Below are 23,704 nucleotides of genomic sequence, written 5' to 3' on the forward strand. Positions count from 1 at the left end.
AACTTGTTACTACACCAGTTCTTACAGGGCCAGATGGATATAGAAGTTATTTGATTTATAGTGATGCCTCATAAAAAGGACTGAGTTGTGTATTGATGCAGTAAGGTAAGATGATTGCTTATGCCTCTCGTCAGTTGAAGAGTCATGAGCAGAACTACCCTGCACATGATTTAGAGTTGACAACAATATTTTTTGCACTTAAGATCTGAAGGCACTATCTATATGGTGAGAAGATTTAAATCTTCACTGACTACAAGAGTTTGAAATACTTCTTCACTAAAAAAAAGTTAAATATGAGACAGTGCAGATGGCTCAAGCTGGTAAAGGACCATGACTATGAGATTTTGTACCACCTAGGTAAGGCAAATGAGGTAGTTGATGCTCTTAGTAGGAAGGTATCACATTTGGCATCACTCATTACTAGTGTGTTGGTATTTTAGGTGTTGATCTTGTGCACTGCAAGTGAAATAGAAGTATTATTGGTTTGCCATGGTGTAGCGGACATACTAGCTAGCGTGTAAACAATTTTTTTTTTTTATATTAACAATATACGATGACAAACATTTCTTGCTGACATAACCTAAGACAATTAATGTCGATTTTTAATTAGTTGGTGTCATAAAAAATAGACAATAATGCAACAATCAGTAAACATAAATTTCTAAAAGCGGACACAGAAAATGTACAATGTCAGTTTTAAACTGTGACATTATTGGGGATCTATGATGTCGGTTTTAAACCAACATTGTTTGCCTCGTTGGTGTCAATTTTATACCGACATCAAAGCACAACCAACATTAAAGGGCTTTAATAACACAACCATAGATATAGATTTTAAACTGACATTGTTGGCCTCGTTAATGTTGGTTTTAAACCACCATCAAAGTTCTCGACACTAAAAGGTTTTAATAACACAACCATAGATGTCAGTTGCCAACCGACATCGTAGCTCTTTAATATTGGTTTTAGAATGACATTAAAGCCTAGTTTTGTTGTAGTGAATAACTCACTTAACTTATCCTTACTTCAACTCTTTACCTATTAAGCAATGAACACATAACAATGCAGCGGAATAAAACACAACTTCTTCTCTTTGCGAACTACACACTTTACACTAAGTACAAACAAAATCCATGCTTTCTTTACAAAAAAACATAAACTTTAGGCCTTCCACGGCTAGCACAAAATTTTCAACTCAAACAAGTAGCTTGCTCGCCTCAACGCTTAACAACTAACCTTACCTTTTCTTACTTGGCCTCAACGCCTTGAACTCGGGGAAGGAAAAATTAAAACGTAAGTTAAAGACTTAGTGAATGGAAGTTTAGAAATACCTTTTGGGGAATACAAATCAATTACATAATTCATTTTCATTTCATAAACACAGGCTCACAACGCCTCATTTGATAAATCATATAAATCACACATTAGCTTCCTCTAATTCCTTTCCATCAAGAACATGAACCATTCCCTACGCCAAGACTACTAGGATTCACTCTCATCGGCATCTTACATTTAGACTACTGTGATGTTCACTCCGTCAACAACATTTGAGAACTTCCCTTATTAATTTCTCGTTGCACGGGCCATCCACATGATGACTTTACACATTATATGCACACTACATAATAGCAACTCACTTGATAGGAATAAGGATAATGGTTTACTCGCCCACAAACATCACAATCATCACATAGAAATCAATAGTTTTCTCTTTTCAAATAACATCAATATCAATGCAACAATATAGAGATATATAAAACATGTTATGCATAACTACAGACTCGGAAAGAATGCTTTCAAAACACATCTTTTCTTTATGAAAGTCACTTAAAAAAAACAATTCTTTTGCTTATAAAGGTCACTCATGAAAATACTTGATTCCCTTCTTCTCATAACGCCTAATTTCTTCAACAAGCAGCTCAACTCTTAGTACTTCCTTGACAACTTTATAGAATAACACCTTCTTTGATCCTTTCAATCTTATTTATACTAATCCTTTACCTTGATTAGTCACCACTTAAGCCTCTCTTAGCTTGCCACGTCCTGCTTACACCTTACACATGTCAAGTCAAGATTAGATATTGCCTTGAAATGCTAACCCTATCTTCACCGACTCTTTCTTAACTCAATACACCAAAACGCTTAACCTTTTACGTCTAGTCTCAGCTAAACACAGACCCGAGAACTCTTTACATTTCTTTCTTTCTTTAAATGTCGCCCCGACTCATCCTCAGGATGGCTCGAGATCTCTTTTGACTTTCTTCCCTTCGTTCACGACCGAACTTGGCCTTGTGAGATTGCTTGAGTTTCCAACTTCTTAAGGATTTTGTCATTCATTTCAATGGAACAAGCACCGAGATGACCCCAAGATTAACCTTATGTCTTTAATCTTGTATGATTTCATATGACTGTCGAAGTTTCTTTCACATAAGCCTTCTATCTTTCCTCTCGACCGAGCAAGATCAAGTTTTGCCACTTCTCTGGATCTGGGCCTCATAAAGAGTACAAAGATATAATTAAATATGCATAATGATTCTCCGTTATGATTATATGATGCATTAGTAAAAATATGTACCATGCGACATGAGCTTTTATGCATAGTTTGAAAGGAATGATTTGCATGCATTTACAAATGTTTAATGATGAGATTTGAATTGTGTTGATCGCCTAACACATTGAAATGATTTGATTTAGATTCAATGTCTTATCGTTGAAACACTTATTATTTGTATCGCATGATTTGAAGAAATGATTTATAACGTATTAAGGCAGAATTTGACTTATCAATGTGTTGATAAAAGACCCCACTCACTAGACAATTTTATCTAATCTTTCAGATGTTTTGTTTTGTTTTCCCTTTAGGAGGCGAATGACATCCAAGGTTCAACTTGCAATCTTAATCGCCTTTACATGACACACATCAATTTGGTAGTGGCCACTATCAATTCGCATAGCATATAGAAGCTAGGCGAAGAGAGTCATATTGTTGTTTTAGAATTGTACACTTTTGTTGTTTTAGAATTGTACATTTATTTTTTTTATTATTTATATATTAAGGACACTACACCTTTTCTTTTTCATTATATATACTAAATATTTCAATTATAAAAAATATATTTACTTATTAAAAATAATATCTTTCCAATTTTAATTTATTTATTTGTATACATATATTCAATTTCAATATTCAATATTTAATTTTTTTAAAAAAACACATATATTAACAAAATATGTTATTAACAAATATATTAAACAAAAATGGAATTTAATGTATTTTTTAATAATATATTTGGTTAGTATATGTGTTATTTTAAAAAATTGAAAATTGAAAAAAATAGGTATGTATAATTTGATTACAAAATAATAAATCAGAAAATGTGAATTTAATAAGAAAATTAAATATTGAGATATTTAATATATATATATATATATATATATATATATATAAATAAATAAATAAATAAAGCAAAAAATAAATTAAAATTGGAAAGTTATTAATTTTAATAATTAAATATATTTTTATAATTTAAATATTTAATACATATAAGAAAGATTTAGAAAAAAGACCTAAATTTAATATAAAATTTTATAAATGTCTTCGACTAAAATTTATTTTCTTGATTAGGATTTCGTATATTTAAATAGGATTTCGTATATTTTTAAGATAATTTTAACCTTATTTTCATTATTTATTATTTATGATTTTCAAATTATTTCATCGTGTTAAGCACAAATTTATTACGTAGATGAAAACTTTCTTATTTATGCTACTAATTAACGTATAATTTTATTATGGAAATAGTTTTTTTAAAATATAAAATAATTTTTTTTCTAATATGGAATATTATAATAATTAAATATAAACTTATATAACTATTTTCACTCCATATTAAGAATCAGAAATTGGAATCTTAGAAATTTATTTCTGTGCCGGCAAGAAGTTGTTCATAATTTCTTTTGTAATTTGTCACATATATACTACTGCATATATTCAATAATACATACACATATTTTTTTTTATGTTATGTGATTTTTTTTATTGCGTATGTATACCATACACATATTATATATCCATTCAGTATTTGTTTTATTTCTTACACATATGCTACTGCATAATACATATATTTTCTGTGATTTATTACATATATACTACTTCATCTATTCAATAATACATAAATGATGTTCTCTTCAATATACTCAATATACCCTAATGTATTTTGAATACGAAATATAAATTCTTACTAACGTTAAATTTTTGGCAAATTTTTTCGAAAGAACACTATATCAGTCAGCCATCGATGTTCTTCTTCTTCACCATTTATACTTTCTCCAATCTTCTATTATTCGACGTTTTTTATAAATAAAATGAAATCAATATTCAACGTATTCAAATAATGAAACTTTTACCTTTTTTTAAAAAAGTTCTAAACCGTAACCCACGTCCCTGATTTCTCTCATTGTTGGTTCATTTTCTATAAACAAATTGATATAAGAACCTTTCATTTATAAAATATACATCGTATTTTTCAATATATACTATACTTAGGTGGAATATATGAAAAACAATGCAAAATGAAAGAAAACAGACATAAATCTAGAGGGAAGATTTTTTGAACAAAATAACCTAAATAAAAATAATTAAGGAAAAATTTTATTATAATATTATCGTAATAGAATTATTCACTAACCATATTTATATAAAATATCTAATAAATACAAATATTAATCGTGGTCCACCTTTTTTTTTTCTTTCTAGTTTTAATATATTATTAATAATAAATATGGGTAAATTAGTCATTTAAGTTTTATATTTGTGTAAAATATTTGTTAATTTAGAACATCTCTCGAAAATTTGAGAAATTTAAGTCAATCTTGTAATATAGTAATTAAAAAAAGTGTAAGATCCACTAATATATAAATAATGGAAAAAGAAAGTATGAGACCTACAAGTAATATATAAATAATTAAAAAGAATGGATGAACCCAAAATTATCATGTTACAAATTTAGTAATTAGATTCAAAATAATTAAATATATAGCAACATTTTAAAAAATTTATAAATATAGAAAAATTTGTCAAATTCTATCGATCATAGAAATCTATCACTGATAGACACCGTGTTGTAAATATTGGATTATTAGACCATACGAGTTTATTAACACCATAGATTTTGCTATATTTATATGAGCATCATATATTTTGCTATATTTATAATTTTTTTTGTTAATAGTTTCTGGCCCAAGCCCATTTTTTAGAATAGTTTTTTAAATTACTATATTTTAGGGAAAAGTTATTCTTAAATCCAACTAAATATTGTTAAAACTTACAAAAAGAAGAGTAAAGATAAAAAAAAAAAGGGAAGAAATGTAATTTAATTATAAAAAGCACATGAATTAAAAAAATATAATTTAACTAAAAGACTCAGCAAATAAAATAGCATAAGAAAAAGTGAGAAAATAAAAAGATCCAAACGGAAAACCAAAAAAAAGCGAGTTTGGATCCTTCAAAATGGGATTGCGCGGTTGAGCCGTTACTGTGGATTTTGATAGGCGCAACCGGTGGCCGGGGAAGAGCTTTTGATCGGAATCAATGGAGGTTCTTCCCATTTCAATTGATGCATATAGATTAGGGTTCATCGGAGCTGGAAAAATGGCTGAAAGTATAGCTAAGGGCATTGTCCAATCTGGTCTTTTGCCTCCTTCTCGCATCTCCACGGCTGTTCACTCCAACCCTAGTCGCCGCATTGCCTTCGAATCCTTCGGCGTTAGAGTCCTTCCCAAGAACGATAACGTATGATTATCATTCATCTTTCCAACTTTTGTTCTGCGTTTTTCAGTATCTGTACTTTTACATAACCGGAATCGTCCTTACCCTTTTATTTTCCCTTTTTCGATTGCTTTTCATTAGGTGGTTGAAGAAAGTGATGTGGTCATTTTATCTGTTAAGCCTCAAGTTGGTACGGCTCTTGTTCATCTCATTTATTGCTGTTCTGTTTTCCCCCATTTGTTTATTAGTTTTTTTTCTTGGTATTCTCATTTTTTAATTCTGGAAGTTTCGAGAGAATCTTTGGTTATTTATATTTCGAAATACTGAATTGGGTATAATTGTGATTTGTCTTTTGAAGAACTGTTACTTAAGATGTATGCTTGCTACATCAATTTTATGTTAAATCATGACTGATGGGTAATATTGGTTGCAGTTAAGAATGTGGTGTTGAAGTTGAGGCCTCTACTCTCAGGGAAGAAGCTTTTGGTTTCAGTTGCTGCTGGGGTAAAACTGAAGGATCTACAGGTTCTTAACTTTACTATACTTGCTTTTTTGGACTTTCAGGTGAATGAGATTTTGTTTTTTGAATTGGGTGTTACGTCTGATGCATATACCTTTGCTGATTCATTTCAAATTTGAGGTTTTTGTTTGAATATTTTGCCAATGAAAACAGTTTGTATTGATTTCTTTTGCTGTATAGGGTAAGTTTGATGTGATTCTCTCCCAACATTTTGTCGTGTTGGGTTAAATGGTTAAAAGTAAGTTTTTATAATTTGAATCATTCTCAAGCATTTTGAAGTACTTGAATAAAAAGCACATGGGATGAGTTTGAGATTACTTTTAGAGCGGTGAAATGCTTTAGCACTTTAATAACACTTCAAAATTTACGAAATGTTTGCTTATATAATAAAAAATGTTTTTGAAAACTCTAGAAGTACTTTACAAGCTCTTAAACTGTTTTTTAGGAGAAGCGAGAAGCACTTATTAGTGTTTCTTTCAAGACGCTTTATAAAAGAATTGTTGTACTTTAAAAAGCATGTTATCAAAAACCATTAGAAACTATTTTTCCAACAAGTGTTCATAGAAGAATGCTCTACTCACTCAACTTCATTCTAAACAAAGATTTTATATTGGAACACTTTCAAATATAACAAAATGAACTTAAAAATATAGCAAAATTTCATATTCTATCAATGATAGATACTAAAATAATCAATTGATAGAATTCGAATTTTGCTATATTTTGTAAATATTTTCAGCTGTTTTTCCATTTACAGTAATTTCCCATTTATATTCACATTTATTTGTTAAAATGCGTCCCTTTAAATTTAATCACATACGTGTACATATTTTTCTTCCTTTTGACGAACGATTGCACTTGGAGTAATGCTTTATACATATAGGATTGGGCAGGTCATAACCGATTCATTAGAGTTATGCCAAATACTCCCGCAGCTGTTGGTGAGGCTGCATCAGGTATTATCTTTTCGTCTCTCGTATCTGTTTCTCAAGTACTGAAATAGGTGTTGCTTTCTGAGTGGGTAGGATTGATTTTTCTGGTAGTTAATTATATTGTAATGCATGATCTAACAGTCAACTGCAAAATGAAGTAGGGGATGCAATTAATTGGCCAATCAGGGTGCAGGTTTTTAATTACATTTGCTGAATCTTCTTTGAAATTCTATACTTAATGAATCTACCATTACAAATTAAATAAGAAAAAAAAATATCGGCATCTGGGAAATTGTTAAAGGCCTTAGCCACAATTTTATTTGTCAACGGTTGGGAAAGGATTTAAGAGCTTCGCAATCTCTCCACACTTCTCTAACGAGAGTTCTATACCAAAATCATTCAGCAAAAAGATACCCACCCCCCATTATTCAAGATACATAAATAGGCAAATACTAAGAAAATTAACCGAATACTTGGCCCCTCTAACAGTCATACTCCTAAGGGCCCACACGGTGAAAATTACTAACTAACTCTCAATCATTCTTTCTTCTTCCCACTTTTATCCCTACGTGAATACACCTTTACTATGGGGGGTCTATCATTTCCCGCTCCCTAAAGAGCCACCTTGTCCTCAAGGTGGAATTCAAGAAACTGTTCTTGAATAGGAGTGACTTGTTTCCATGTTGCACTATCAGGTGTACCCTCGCTCCAATGGATCAATATTTCTAAGTTGTCCTCCTTTTCTCTTGTTTTGCGAACTCCCAACACTTCTACCGAAGACAATTGCATAGAGTAGACAAATCAGCAGTCAAATATTTTGGAATTGGGAGTAGTGGCATGTTTGAATCCACTGCTTTGCGAAGAACCGAAACATGAAAAACTGGGTGAATAAGCGATTCCTTGGGAAGGGCCAAACGGTTTGCAATTGGACCAATTTTCTCCACAATCATAAATGGACCAATGAATCTTGGGGCCAATTTTGGGTGCTTAAAACGGTTGAGAGAGGACTGTCGGTAAGGGCATCTTCACATAAACCTAATCATGTACCTCAAACTGCATCTCCCGTCGTTTAGCATTGGCATATTTGACCACTTGCTACGTGTCGTCAGTAAATTGGCCTTCAAAACGCCCAGAATTTCATCTCTTTCTTTCATCAAATGGCTTACTTCATTTACCGAACTCAAGCCCTTCACATACGGTAATATGGGGTGGCTGGCCATAAAGAGCCACTAAGGGGGTCATCAATGTGGCTATATGGACAGTTGTATTATAGGTCAATTCAGCCCAAGCTAGCCATTTAGCCCACTATTTAGGTGTGTTCATAGCAAAACATCGTAGATACGTCTCCACCCCTCGATTGACAACTTCAGTTTGACCATCCGTTTGGGGATGGTAAGTAGTGCTTCGTCTCAATTGAGTTCCCAACAAACACCATAACTCTTTCCAAAATAGACTTGTGAAAATACGATCACAATCCGACACTATACTTCGGGGGCATCCATGGTAACGAATAATTTCTCACATAAAAACAGCAGCTTCAACTTTTGCACCAAATGAGTGCTTCGAAGGAATGAAATGTGCATACTTGTAAAGACGATCAGAACCACCAATATGACATCATAGCCCTCGGATTTGGGGAGGCCAATAAAATCCATACTAATATCCTCCCATACACAATCCAAAATGGGTAATGCTTGAAGGAGACTGGCCGGAGTTAATGGCTTGGCTTGCTGACAAACAGAACATTTTGCAACATAGGTGCAGGTATGTGCGCTAATAGACCTCCCTTGCTACCTTTTGATATGTTTTCAAGGTGCCATGATGTCCCCCTATCAAGCTGTTATGAAATTCAGCTAATAATAAAGGGATAGTAGGTGAATCCTCCCGAAGAACCAAACAATCGTGATAGCATATAACCTCTCCTTGTAGCGAATAGCCCTCCAGAGCTGGTTGTCCATTTATCAAAGATAACCGAATACTATTAAGAGATTCATTCCCAACCACTTGATCAATGAAAACCGAAGGATTTAGCCCACCCACAACACTTAGGAGGCCCAATTCAAATACCGGTGGTAATCTAGATAAGGCATCAGCCGCTTTGTTTTCCAATCCCTTGTATTCAATCACAAAATCATACCTCAATAGTTTAGCAATCCATCTCTGATATTCTCCCTCGATAGCTCGTTGTTCAGGAAGAAACTTCAAACTTTTCTGACCCGTACGCACAACAAAAGGCTTACCCAATAGATATGGTTGCCATTTTTGAACAACCAGCATGATTGCCATAAGCTCCCATTCATAAAAAGCTTTAAACCTATGGGTAATAGGTAAAGCTTGACTAAAAAAAGCCACTGGTCGTTGATGCTGCATTAGGACAGCCCAATACCCACACTTGAAGCATCCGTTTCCAACACAAAACTGTGTAAAATCAGGAGTACCTAACACCGGCACCGACATCATAGCGGATTTTAACTGCTGAAACGCGTTTTCTGCCGTCTCATTCCACTGAAAATTACCTTTAACAATTGTGTCAAGGGTAGTGCGATAGAACCGTAGTTTGCCACAAATTTTCCGATAATACCCTGTAAGACCCAAGAAACCTCGCAGTTCCTTCACGTTCTTGGGTGCTGGCCATTTAACTATAGCTTCTATTTTCGTTGGATCCGCCGCCGCCCCATCTGACGAGATAATGTGGCTCAAGTATTCAATTCAATCTATCCCAAATTGGCATTTTTTAAAATTCGCCACCAATTGATGAACTACTAAAGTTTCTAAAACCACTACCAATTGGTGCAAATGTTCCCCCAATGACTTGCTGTAGATTAGGATGTTGTCGAAGAAAACCAAAACGAATTTGCGTAAGTACGAGGAGAGAATATCATTCATTACTGATTAAAATGTGGTCGGGGCATTCTTCAACCCGAATGGCATCACGACGAATTTGTAGTGCCCTTCATAGGCACGTAATGCCGTCTTATGTACATCAGCAGCTCGCACTCTAATATGATGATAACCGGACTTCAGGTAAATTTTTGAAAAAATATGGTTGCCTCGAATAATTCATCTAATAGTTCTTCAACAACGGGAATTGGATACTTAGTGGTGAGATTCAGTGCTCAGTAATCCATGTAGAATCGTCAACTATTGTCTTTCTTCTTAACAAGGAGCACCGGGCTTGAAAAGGCACTTTTGCTTGGTTGGATAATTTTGGTTAACAACATTTCCTTCACTAGTTTCTCAATCTCATCTTTATGGAATTGAGGGTAGCGATAAGGCTGCACATTCATCGCTTGGGTCCCTGGTTCTAATTCAATAGCATGATCATGATCGGGAGGCAGAGGCAACTGATTACTGAGTTCAAACACACTGCTAAAAGACAGAAGAACTCTTTGAACTTCGGGTTTCTGATTACTCAGACAGTCTGCTAAAATATCCTTTGACTCTTCCGCTCCAACTTGATTAACACTCCTTGATCTTCCTTCTGAAAGGTCTTCATCATTGATTTTAGTGTGACTTGCGATTTCACTTAGCTTTTGTCCCCTTGTAGAATCACTAAAAAATCTCCCAATGAAAATTCCATCTCTCATAACTTTTGATCAAACATTACTTTCCCCAATGTTTCCAGCCATGTAACTCCTAATATGACATCGACACTCCCAATTGGTAGAGGAAGAAAATCATGAGTGATCGATAAGTTGGCGATTGTCAGGTTCACATCCTTACATATTCCTGTTGTTCGAACTACACTCCCGGTTCCCAAAACAACGCCATAAGCATCCAAGGTTTTCACTGGAATTTTTAGTTCCTTGATCCACCTCCTTCGAAATAAAGTTGTGTGTAGCTTCCCCATCGATTAGCACGACAACCTCGCGACCCCTGATTTCGCCTTTTACTTTTATGGTTTTGGGGGAACTAAGACCTACCAACAAATGCAGCGACAAATTCGCTATCTCAGTATTGATTTCCTTATCTTCAATTTTCCCTGTTAACTTATCAATTCCCTCGCTTAAGTCCTCCCCTTCTTGAATAGCAATGATATTTAACTCTCATCTTTTGCAGCGGTGTCCCGGGCAGAATTTCTCGTCACATCGGAAATATAGTCCCTTTTCCATCTCAATCTGATGTCATTGTCGGTCATTTAGCAGTATGATTGAGCCATTGAATTTTTCGCATTAGAATCGTGAGGGGAAGTAATCGTTGTTGATGATGAGGACGAACTGCAGCTAGGGTTAATCGTAATGGTTCTTGTCGTTGTGACCCGATCTATTCCCTTTGACCCGGTTTGATTGCTCGACCCGTTCGGCCCACTACCCGATGTTTTATTTGATATACTAGGGTTTCTACTCGCCCCATGGGTCCTTTTTAGTTGGACCGCTTGGTCATCTTCTAGTACTTGAGTCATTAACATTTTAGCTTCTAGGGCCACTAGATTTAATTTACAGATCTCACTTTGGATTTCTTCCTTCAGGCCACACGCAAATTTATTTTCTAGGGCTGCATCACTCAGATCCTTAAGGCCGGCTGAAAACTGCTCAAATCGTCGTCGATATTTCCTCGGTGGTTTCTTGCTCCAATTTCATCAATCTCGCTTGCTTATCCCCCTGATCAGTCGGCTTGAATCTTGCCCACAGAAGTTGTCGGAAGTCCGTCCAACTACTAATCTTTGTTCGATCCTCTTTCCACTAATACCAGTCCAATGCTTCTCCTTTCAAACAAAGAACTGCCGCATCCAACTTATCTCTCTTTGCCAATCTATTCACCACAAAATAACGTTCTATGCGATGTAACCATCCGTTCACATTTTCTTCTTCTTCTCCCTCAGATATTGGTACCTCTAATTTCCGTAATCTCATGTCAAAGAGGGGTATCTCATGCTCGTTTGGTGCACAAGGTACTCAGATTCCTTCGTTCAAAACCGGGTTAGTTTTCCAAAACTTTTTTCTTCATGAATTTGTTCCTCATTCATCATTCCCTTTCCACCTGTTATAGTTCTTTCACTAGATTTGGATCCTTTTGAAGTACTGCCCATCACTCTCATCCCTTGTATCAACAATTTCATATCCTCACTCATTTTTGACAGATTATCCTCAATCTTTTGTTCGGCTATTGTTCTTCGAATTTCTACTTCCGCAAATTGTACTTCCATCTTCCTTTCGAATGCTAATTGTTGTTATTCTGCTTGCAAAAATTTTGCTTCTACTCTACATTCCATTTCAGTCATCCTTGAGGTTACTCCCCCCAAACTTTCTTCCAGTTCAATCACCCCAGCTTCCATCTTACCAACCATTCTAGGAACGATGTCTCTGATACCAAAATTTGTTAAGGCCTTAACCACAATATTATTTATCAACTGTTGGGGAAGGATTTGAGAGCTCCCCAATCTCTAATGAGAGTTCTGTATCAAAATCATTCAGTAAAAGGATACACACCCCTATCATTCAAGCCAAGATGAGAAAATATTCATTAATCAACTTCATTACTACTTCATTACATGATGTGGATGACAGATATCAAAATTTTTAATTCGTCTTGCTCAATGCACAGCATGGAGCAGAAAAAAAAAGTTTTACTCTGCAGTTTTCACCATTTTTTCCTTATGTTCTGACCAATGTAAAGTTCTGCTTCTGATTTACTAGTTATGAGCTTGGGAGAAGGTGCCATAAAGGAGGATGGACAACTAGTAGCTAAATTATTTGGATCTGTGGGTAAGATATGGGAAGCTGAGGAGAAATATTTTGATGCAGTCACTGGTTTGAGGTATGTATGTAAAGTAAGAGCTGAGTCCCGCAGTTCTACTAATTAGCAGATCATAAGACTCAAAACTTTCTTCTTTTTATATTACCACTTCGTAACTACTTTGGAGCCTGCTGCTTTTTTTGGGGATACAAGATAAAATGTTAGGATATTATTATAATATTTATTTGGTTAGGGTATTAGGATACTATTACAATTATTAGTTAGGGAGTTTGTTAGATGAATCATGAATGTTCATAAATAAAGGGTTGAGAGACAAACATATGTTTTGTATAGTCTTGAAAACGAATTTAACCTTTCAGACAGTTGGTAACCCTTTGTAATTTTCTTTTTAATGCATATTTCGATCAAATTTCCTTCCAATGTTTGGTTCCATCAGCATTTTCCAGCTAATTGTACTGTATGTAAATGGAATTATGCAGTGGAAGTGGTCCAGCATACATATTCCTAGCAATCGAAGCTTTGGCGGACGGAGGAGTTGCTGCAGGTCTACCACGAGAACTTGCAATGGGTCTAGCTTCTCAAACTGTGAGTCAAATTCATCTGATGTGCTTGTGTCTAAATTAATTGATGTTGTGTACCTTAATATCACCAATGGATTATACTAAGTAAATTAGAAAAGAAAAATTACTCGGGTGCGTCCCAAATTACACCCATTTTTGTGCAGTCCACCTAAGGGTCCAATCATAGGTTGTCGTACCAAAAATTTTCTTTTCTAAAAAAAGATATCTTTTTTATATATCCTTTTCCCTTTGTGATTGATGGAGATACTTGGAGATGGTTTGAACCAGAAATAGCTCTTTTCTATGATGTGATGTGCCTCTAAGACAAGAAATTTATCTTTTGACTAAAAGCAATAGATTCACAAAAGTGGTGAATAATGAAAGATCATCGACTCTTTTTGTTTAGAAAGATAAGAAAAGGAAAAAGTATCAATATTGATGGAGTCCATAAACGAATATATTGCTGCTATATCTTAGCATCTTATTTTACAATGTGATTTTATGTTCTAAAAAACTATCAAACCTGAGATAGGTTCGAACTTGCCTTGACAAAGTTAAAAGGTAAAGTTTTTATTGAAGATGCTGTCCATATGTATTACTGAAGAAGCCAACGCTTTCTAGTTTTAATGGTATATAATGTTTGCCTATTTATCCTTTTATTATCTGATAGATGTCATCTAGAACGTGAAGATGCTAAAAGTTGTCACATTTTGTGGAATGGTTGTTGTTAAAATCTGTTGACCCTGAAAATCAACCACTATTCATTTCCCAATTGATTTCTCTATACAATGAACTTCATAGGAACCAAAACTCAATAGTGAAATGTAAGTGATAGAAAAGTTGCAACATAGCCAAGTAATTTGAGGTACTTTGACCCTCCTCTCCTGCCAGTTTATTTACCAAAATATTGTCTCTGTTATTCATTTCCCTCTCCTCTATTTATATATAATCAACAAGCACAACAAGCTCCCGAACTAATTTGCTAATATGTGAGGTCTTCTTAGGTCTGCCGATTAAACATGTTAAACATAGTTATTTGATTTGAGACCAATTGAAATCTGATGCACTACTTCAAAATTACCAATTGAAATTAACTGATTGAGAATTTGTTTACAGGTATTAGGTGCAGCCTCCATGGTGACCAAAACTGGGAAGCATCCAGGACAGCTCAAAGATGATGTTACATCACCTGGTGGGACTACCATTGCTGGTATACATGAACTAGAGAAGGGAGGACTCCGTGGCATGTTTATGAACGCCGTCGTTGCTGCTGCTAAGCGTGGTCAAGAACTTTCTCCGAAGTAGTACCAATATTTAACTTCCTAGTAAAGGTTGGAGGTAATTTATTTACATTTCTAAGTCTTGGAGAGGTGATAAAATAAGAGGTAACAAGGAAAGTAGAGTTTTGAAAGCTTTAGAATTATTGTTGATAGTTGGGGAAATTACAGGTCATCTGCTGCAATCTCTCCTTTAATAACAATATGGATGATGAACAAATTTCTTCACTCTTTTAAGCTATTTGAAGAAAATTCTTAGTATGGTTAGGGTATTTGTATTTTTTCTGTTTTTGATAGGGTATGTCTTTGTTTCTTTACTCTTTTCAATTTAGTTTCATGGTGGAAATTTATGAATTCAAAGGTCAAAATTGCTTTATATATATTTTTCAGTAAACATAAACTCGAGTTACATAAAGTTTCTATTATTATTAATTTTGAGGATAGGTTTGAATTTGTTATCCCAAATATTAAAGGGATTAAAAGCTTAAATAAGATTTGAATGAAGATGGGAATTGGGTAGGAATAGTATTTATTGGTTCATTAAGTAAACTATTGACAAATTGAATGATGCACTACGTGAAGATAGAAAACGACGCCGTTAGCATCCGTAGAAGAAACAATTTCTGATCTTCCTCAAATTTTGTACGAATAAGCCATTTCCGCATTGCATTTACTTGTTTTTTTTTTATATATATTTTGGCTCTTGCAATTCTGTGAGGTAACCATTTACCCCATTTTGTTACCATTTCTTTTTCTTTTTTTTTCTTAAATTAAATTTATAAACACTCGTTCTATTTCTAAATTACTTTACTTATCAGTATTCTACATATTTTGGAACGATTTCATAAATCATGACAAATTTTGAAAACTAACAAAAAAAAAAAAAAAAAGAAAAGAAAAAAAGACCTATTTGGAAACTATCTTTCTATTTCTAGTTTTCTTAAATTTCTTACTCAGCTATTTTTTACCCTTGTTTTAAAAATTCAAATTAAGTTTTAAAATTTGTTCTCGTTTTTTAAATTTGGGTAAGAGTTGAACTCTTTTAGTTAATCAAAATGTAATATTGCATATGATTAATTTTCTAAAACAACCAAAAACAACCGATTGAGGTTATAGTTTTTAAAATCTTAATTATTTTTCAATCTTAATGTTGCACACAATTTCAAGAACGTGATAGGAAATATGATTAGTTTTCAAGATCCAAAAATAAAAAACAGCTTAAAATGACCTACTTGGTATAAAATTTAAATTATGTTTTATGTTTTACCGAGTTTAGCAAATTTTAGGGTTCATTGATTCAATAGATGTTTTTGGATTATGTGATCTCGACATGCAAATTGTAAGAACAAGTTTTTATTGTTTACCCGTATCTTGATTTTTAAATAACATAAAATATTTGAAAGAGACCATTTTCAAATATATTAAAATAGAGCAAAATATCACATGACCACTATCTACTCTATTTTGGTCTACCACTGTCTATTTTGGTCTATTCTAGATAAATTGTGATATTTTGTTATATTAATAAATATTTTTAAAGTTTTTTTTTTAATTTAGCAAAAAAAAAAAAGTCATTGGAAAAATAGAAATATTTGTTGGCAACTACTCAAAATAGTTTTTTAAACAACAGTATATGAAATAGTTGGTTTAGGATAAATACTTAAATGTTACTTTTATAAAAAATGGTTGTTTAGTGGTTAATTTCTCAGTAATTAGTATAATTCTAAATTACAAAATGCTCTCAAAAGTCATTTACCTCATTTCTACTATGTTGTCGTGGCTACCATCATCCTTTGCTTGCCAACTACAACTAACGCTACCCTCAACACCATAAAAAATCAACTCCAACAACTACACACCATCAACTCCAACTGCAACCATCCGCTACGATTAATTTTGCCAACTATTTTATTAAATTATCAGTTCATAGTCATTTTTTTATAATGGTATGATATAAAATCAGTTTTAGTATATAATAAATCAATGGTGTAGGGAAAAAACACTTTTTAGTATATAACAAACCAAACAACCTAAACGCTCTTGAAAAAGAGTAACCTTTAAAATCTTTTTTCAAGTTATTATTTTAAGTTGTTTCAAGTTATTTACGTGAGACATTTTTCTATTATTATTTTATTTTAAGTTGTTTTGTAAAAAAGAAAAAAGAAAATGACTTCTTTTAAAACATTTTTCTCCAAGTAATTATTCCAATCAAACACTTAAATTCTTTTTTCAAGCAACCATTAGGTAAATTAGTACCTATCTAGATTATAACTTAATAGATATTATAATATCTTGTGTGTTCATTGTTAAGTATCACTTTCCTTCACATTTAACTCGTTTGTTATGTGTCTTTGAAGATATCAATTCTTAGTGACCATGTAATTTACTTCATGTTTGTCAAATTATCTATAAATAGTAGTATTTGATAGGTTTTGTTAGACACATACATATTGGTGAAGTATCCAAAGAAATGAGAGAAAGTTGAATATATTGGATTGTTTTTTCTAATTTCATAAATTCTCATTTTCTTTATAATTATTTTTTATTATAACTTTTTTCTAAAATAATGTTATTTTAAAAAATATTGTTAAAAATGGGACATGAAAAAGTATTGACAAAAATAGGATAGTGAAGTCGTGGAGGGGTCTACAACTTTGTTAAGTTGTCCATTAAAGTTGTGGCCTCTCTCCATGAATTCACTACTATATTTTTATCAATATTTTTTCTCATACCTCATTTTTGACAATATTTTTTAAAACAACATTTTTTTTTTAAAGTTCTTTTTTAGTTCAGATTATATTTTTTATTTTAATATTATATTTTCTTGATTTCGATATTTCCATTGTACCTCATTGTTACAAACATGTTATCAACACGAGCTCTTATCATTTTTCTCATTAAAGGTAGGTCTTAAAGGTATGTCGATTTCCACCTAATCATTATAATTAATAAATATTACTTTGCATGTTTGGTATATAATAAATTTCTAATATAGTTACAATATTTTCTAATAATGTTACTTTGAAAAATATTACAAAATTACCACTTCTATTTCTAGTATTTGAATATGCTCCTCCAGTAGCAATATCGAGCGAAGTTGTTTGAAAAATATTGTTCATTTATCCAATGTCTTTTCTCGTGGATGAATGAAATAACGAGTTATTGATTGAAAAATCATGAATATCAATCTATTAAAGAACCAACATTTCTTGAAGTGAATCTTGTAAATTTGAATAATGGTGGATGAAAAATTATAAATTTTGACCAACTGGAATAATCTCATTTTCTAAAGTGAATGTTGGAAATTTGACAATTGTAATCGAGGTTATAACTGCAACAAAGGAAGAAATACATTATAATATAAAGTTTGTGAAACTTTCTTATAAATTTAATTTTGGATATGATTCAAAATTAATTTATGAGAGATAAAATATTTGAATGAGTTCAAATATTAATTTAATGTGAATTTGATTCATATTAAAATTATTACGAGAAGTTTATATTTGAATATAATTCAAATTTAGTTTAAGTTAAATATCTTATATTTAACTTAGCTTGGAGAATTAATTAATAATTTAGTTTTATTTAATTAAATTTATAAAATGATATTGCAGAGATATTAATTAAATATGATTTAATTAACTATTTTTTCTTTTGCAATATTAATTTTTCTAAAAACCTTTTTTCTTAAACGTAAAAATATTCGAAAATACTTCGTTCTCCATTTTTTTAATTGTTGTTTTTTTTTTTTTTATGAACTCTCTTAACTCTATTAAGTCGGATTTAAAAAACAAGAATGGGTTTTCGGCATTGGAGAGATATTTATTCAAATAAGATTTGAATGAAATATTAATTAGATATAATTTAATTAATTATTAACTAATTAGTTAGTAGATTTGATATTAAGAATCTCATGATTCTCCTACTTCTTTTTCTATTCCAAGAAGAAAAGAGAGCTATAAATATCTAGAAGAAAACAATTTTCTTCAACGAAGTTCATTAAGAGAAAAAAGTAAAAGACTTTTTCTCTATGCAAAAAGAGTTTCTTTCAAATATCTCCAAGCCTTTTCCCATCCCAATTGGTTCCCACAAACCAATCTCATCCTAGAGGAAAGGAAGGTTTCCGACGAGTGGTGTTCCGAATTTTGTGATTTGTAGATTCAGAGACGTCATTGAAAGTAAGTTCTATGTATCTTTTAATTTAAAAGCATGCTTAAAATTTATTTAGAATTTTGATTCTAAAATTTTGCCAATATACCAGTAATTTAAGATTTTCAAATTAATTTGAGAAACGATTATTTAAATTATTCCGCTGTCATAGGGCTTTTATCCCTTCAATTCCATCTATGTTCCATTCATAGATGTCATTACCTGTATATATTGGGCTTGAGCTAATTGGTTTCTTTCTTCATATTGTACATCAGGAAAGGAGGGTCGAGAATAATAATTTTTTAGTTTGGGATATCTATGATTTGTTATTTTTTGAAGAGTGAGAGTTTAGAATTGTTCTTCAAGATTGTTATCTTCAAAGTTATGATCTTCAATAGGGGCTTCATTTATAGTATTGATTATTGACGTGGATGCATTTTTAGAAGTATTTAGATTTAAGTGTTGTAATTGGAGATTAATTTTGTCCAAAAATGCTATTAGATTCTTTACTTGAGAAATTAATTAATTTTAAATTTCAAAATGTTTGAATAAAGGTTTTGTTTTATCTATGAGTTGAGGTTGTGATTTTTTAGAGTAATGATGAGGTTCAAGTTTAGATTCTATTCTTTCAACTTGGTTGGATATTATATATAAAATTTCATTGGAATAATTATTTTGTAATGGTATGTTTTTTATATCTTTTAAAGTTGGTGGTTTTGTTTCAATTTCTTGGACCTATAACTTCTTGATCTAATTTGCTACTTTCAAACTTGATTTCTTCTGAAGAGGGATGTGAAGAAGTTATTTGTCTTTTTGAATTTGTAGTTTTTCAAGTGGGTAAAGTTGAATTTGTATTAATAGTTTGATGTATTAGAAACGTAAGACTTTCATAAAAGGTCTTATGCTTCATCATGGGAAAAAGTATATATTTGTTTTTAATTTTTCCATAGTTTTGTATTATGCTTCACGTATTTCATTTGGTTCAATTTTATTAAAAGATTTTTAAAAAATTATTTCTTAAAAGTGTATTATTATTTGACCAAAATTCATTATCTAGATTTATTTTATTTATTGAAAAGGGTTTAGAGCTAACATTTAATTGATTAATATTTTGCATATCAGAAATGCGTAGGAGATAAGGTTGGGTCATTTTCTTTTGCATAAAAGGGTTGTGGTATTGTATTATCAAATAGTATTCCTTGAAGGTTTAAAGAATTACTTGAACTAACAGATTCATAGGTAGAAAATTTAGGAAGGTTCTAATCTTGCGGATTGAGATTGAAATTGTATTTCTATGCTTCCAGTCTTATTTTCTACAATTTGAGTTAATTTTGAATTTTCAATTGATGGTTATCTAGGATTATGGGTAATTTGATTCCAAGATAACATTTTTGGAGTGAAGGTATTTGAATATTATGTATTAGCTTTCATAAGAAGAGTTTGATCTTTAGGAGAAGTTCTAAGTGCTTTAGGGGATAAATTTGTGTGCATTAATTTTATAATACCAAATACATGGGCAAATATTTAGAAATAAATTTTATAACCTAGAGACTAAACATGTTTTCTATAAACTATATATAATTACAGAGAAGAAGAACTTACGTTATTCACAACTCTGAATCTGCCAAACACCAAACTTGGCACCACTAGTCGGAGACATCCTTATTCTTTGAGATGAGAGATTAGTTTGTGGGAACCAATCGAGAAGAATTTTTTTTTTTAAGGAGAATGAATTTTCAGTATGCTAAAAGAATTGGCAAAACTGTTTCGTGACTTTTTTTTTCGTTACACACATATCTTCCTCTTCAAATGGAAGAAATGGGAAATTGAGAGAAAAATTGGGAACGTGGGAAACCCAATTTTTTTTGTCAAGCACATATCATCCTCTTTCCTATTAATTTTTTTTTTAAATTAATAAAATTAATTAATTAATTAATTAAATTATATTTAATTAATATTTCATTTAAATCATATTTAAATGAATATCTCTTACATAACCTATATTTTTAATTAATTAAATCAAATTAAAATAAACTATTAATTAACTAAATTAAATATTTTATATTTAATCATCCAAATTTGAATCATTATTCAAATATAAATTTCTCTCGTAACCTATAGTTTTAACGTGTATCGTATACATATTAAATTTTAACCTATAATTTTAATATGAATCTAATTCAGATTAAATTAATATTTGAACTTATTCAAATATTTTATATTCTCATAAATTAATTTTGAATCATATCCAAAATTAAATTTATATTATAAAATTTAATTAAAAATAAAACTTATATTCTAATTTATCATCTTACATTATATTAATTTTCAAAGTGAATTTGAACATTTCAAATTGCAACGAATACAAATAAATCTAATTACCCTTTACGAGCTAGGAAGAAGACCTAATGGACCTATATACCAGAAACTACAACAATATGAGATTAATTGACTAAACTCATTAACAACATTAATAAATATTCGTTAACTGTGTGTACACTCTACTAAAGACTCACAACTGAACTCTTCTCACTATAGATATATTTTTGTTTTCACAGATAGAGACCAATAACAGTAAGTTAGTCCCTCACGAGTGTTCATTACACTAACTAGGTCAAATTCTGTTTTACCCCTAGTTTACTTCTAGTCCTTAAATAGTAGGGCTTCTCTAATAAACAACTTGTTTATGGTCCAATCACTAAATAGAAACCCCTCTTGTGCCATAGAGAGGGTAAGAAAACCCTTTGTTCAAGCTTTGGAGACACATTTAAGGGAATACTCATTTACTTATCCTAAAGTCAGGAATGAGTGAATTTCATCTTGTGTGATTTGTTTCCAACTCCCTACTCGGTCTTGTACCCAAAATGATAATTAAGCATATTGAGTCGGCAATTTGGCCACTCTCATCCTACAAATCAAAAGACAATCTCTTGCAAACAGAAGTTTATAATACACTCAAAGATTAAAACTAAGTTACCTAAGTCATTCTAATGAAATAGAAATCCAACTAATTAACGAAGTTATATCTAGTAGTTATTATTTCGTGGCTCGGTCTTATGCAAACTTATTGCATATGATACTCTCACTCGCATGTCACCTACACGAATGCGTTAGATCATTGCGTTTGTATCAAGTACAAAGTAAGTCGTATCCATAGTGTTACCAAGATAAGGTACCCAACCTTATCCATTTATTATAGACTATTTAAGTTGTTTCTCGAACATTGATCCATGTATATCTCTACATTCTATTCAAGACTCATCAACCAAATTACGATGTTAGTTTATTGGATTTAGGTTATTACGATAAAACTAATAATATAATCAATAACATTTATTAAAATAATAACACTTTATTAATAATGGTCAATGAATTACTATCTACTCGTTTTAGAGCATAAAACTCAATAGTCTCCCTCCACCTTGTGTGTGTCTATTGCTGGAATAAGTTTTTTTACCTTATTTTTTGTTTCTATGGTAAGTCCTCTTCACTCTGCCATGTGTTGTCAACTGTCATTATCACATTGCTTGTCTAAATTTTTTTTTTTAACGACCCAAACTTTTCTAACTAAGTCGAAGTCATTAATTTTGACAAAGAGACCTTAATTGACACAAAATTCATTTGAATTGATATGATCAAAGAAAACAACCTTAAGTCAGGCCCTATTTCAAATAACCAAAACTTTAAAAGTACTGTTTACAAAACAACCGTTCATAAACTCAGTTCCATCACAAAATTTTAAAACAACCTCATGTACTAAGGAAAACATGAAAAACATAAAGCGAAAGCATTTGAAGGACATCCCCTATGGCAATCATGTCTCTTTTTGTCCCTCGTCAGTCTACCTCATTTGTTACCTTTTGCCTGAAATAGTTAAACATAAAAGAGTGAGTATAAACATACACAGTAAGAGACCCACTACTGATCCAATTAGGGAAAAAATAAACTATTAACTTCCTATGGAGTACCATGCACAATCACAGTCTTGTGATTCTGTAGGATACACATAATCAGTTTAACGCCCCAAAGGACGTATAAATCAGTTTAGTGTTCTGCAGAAACACATATCAATCTAGTGCTCCCGAATGATGCATATATCAGTCTAGTGCTCCTGAATGATGCACATATCAGTCTAGTGCTCTCGAATGATGCACATATCAGTCTAGTGCTCTCGAATGATGCACATATCAGTCTAGTGCTCCTGAAGGATGCACATATCAGTCTAGTGTTCCCGAAGGATGCACATATCAGTCTAGTGCTCCCGAAGGATGCACAAAAAGGGTGGTGATCTCGTATGACACCTGCAAGGTAACTATCCAATAGGAAACTAATAATTTTTCCACTCAGTCCATTCTAAACATCTTATCAGTCAACCATAATATAGTAAAATTACCTCAACACATAATCCCTTCACTTAATACCCTAACAGTCAATTTATTGCATTTTAGCCCAAGTCAGTCAATAACATATCAACACATCAGTCAAACAAATTAAGTAATCATAACATCCCTTCAGTTCACTAGCACACAGCCATACTTGGTATAATTTACACTCGGTCCACACGACAGCCAACAAGTTCACATCCACATATTATATAGGCAACATCCACAGTTTGCAGTCATTTCAACATCCATATATATATATATATAGTTCCAGTCAAACACAACATACATTCAATCTCAAGTCTACTTCAAATTATATATACCATAACTGACATCCATTCTCAGTTTAGGGATAATATACAATCAACATATTCTACTTGCTTCTGCATTCATGTGCTTCATTGTTGTTTCTCATCGTAG

General features: G+C 31.9%; 1 protein-coding gene across 1 annotated transcript; it reads left to right on the top strand.

Moving 5' to 3' along the window:
• Positions 1 to 5,421: 5,421 nt before the first annotated feature.
• On the top strand, positions 5,422 to 15,149 carry LOC101203976 (pyrroline-5-carboxylate reductase). The gene is made up of 7 exons (XM_004142599.3): positions 5,422 to 5,791; positions 5,909 to 5,957; positions 6,201 to 6,292; positions 7,171 to 7,243; positions 12,856 to 12,976; positions 13,396 to 13,501; positions 14,593 to 15,149. The coding sequence occupies exons 1-7, from the start codon at positions 5,591 to 5,593 to the stop codon at positions 14,779 to 14,781; spliced, it is 831 nt and encodes a 276-aa protein (XP_004142647.1). The 5' UTR covers positions 5,422 to 5,590; the 3' UTR covers positions 14,782 to 15,149.
• Positions 15,150 to 23,704: the final 8,555 nt, after the last annotated feature.

The sequence above is a fragment of the Cucumis sativus genome, chromosome 4 (genome assembly GCF_000004075.3).
Source record: "Cucumis sativus cultivar 9930 chromosome 4, Cucumber_9930_V3, whole genome shotgun sequence".
In the NCBI taxonomy this organism is placed as follows: domain Eukaryota; kingdom Viridiplantae; phylum Streptophyta; class Magnoliopsida; order Cucurbitales; family Cucurbitaceae; genus Cucumis; species Cucumis sativus.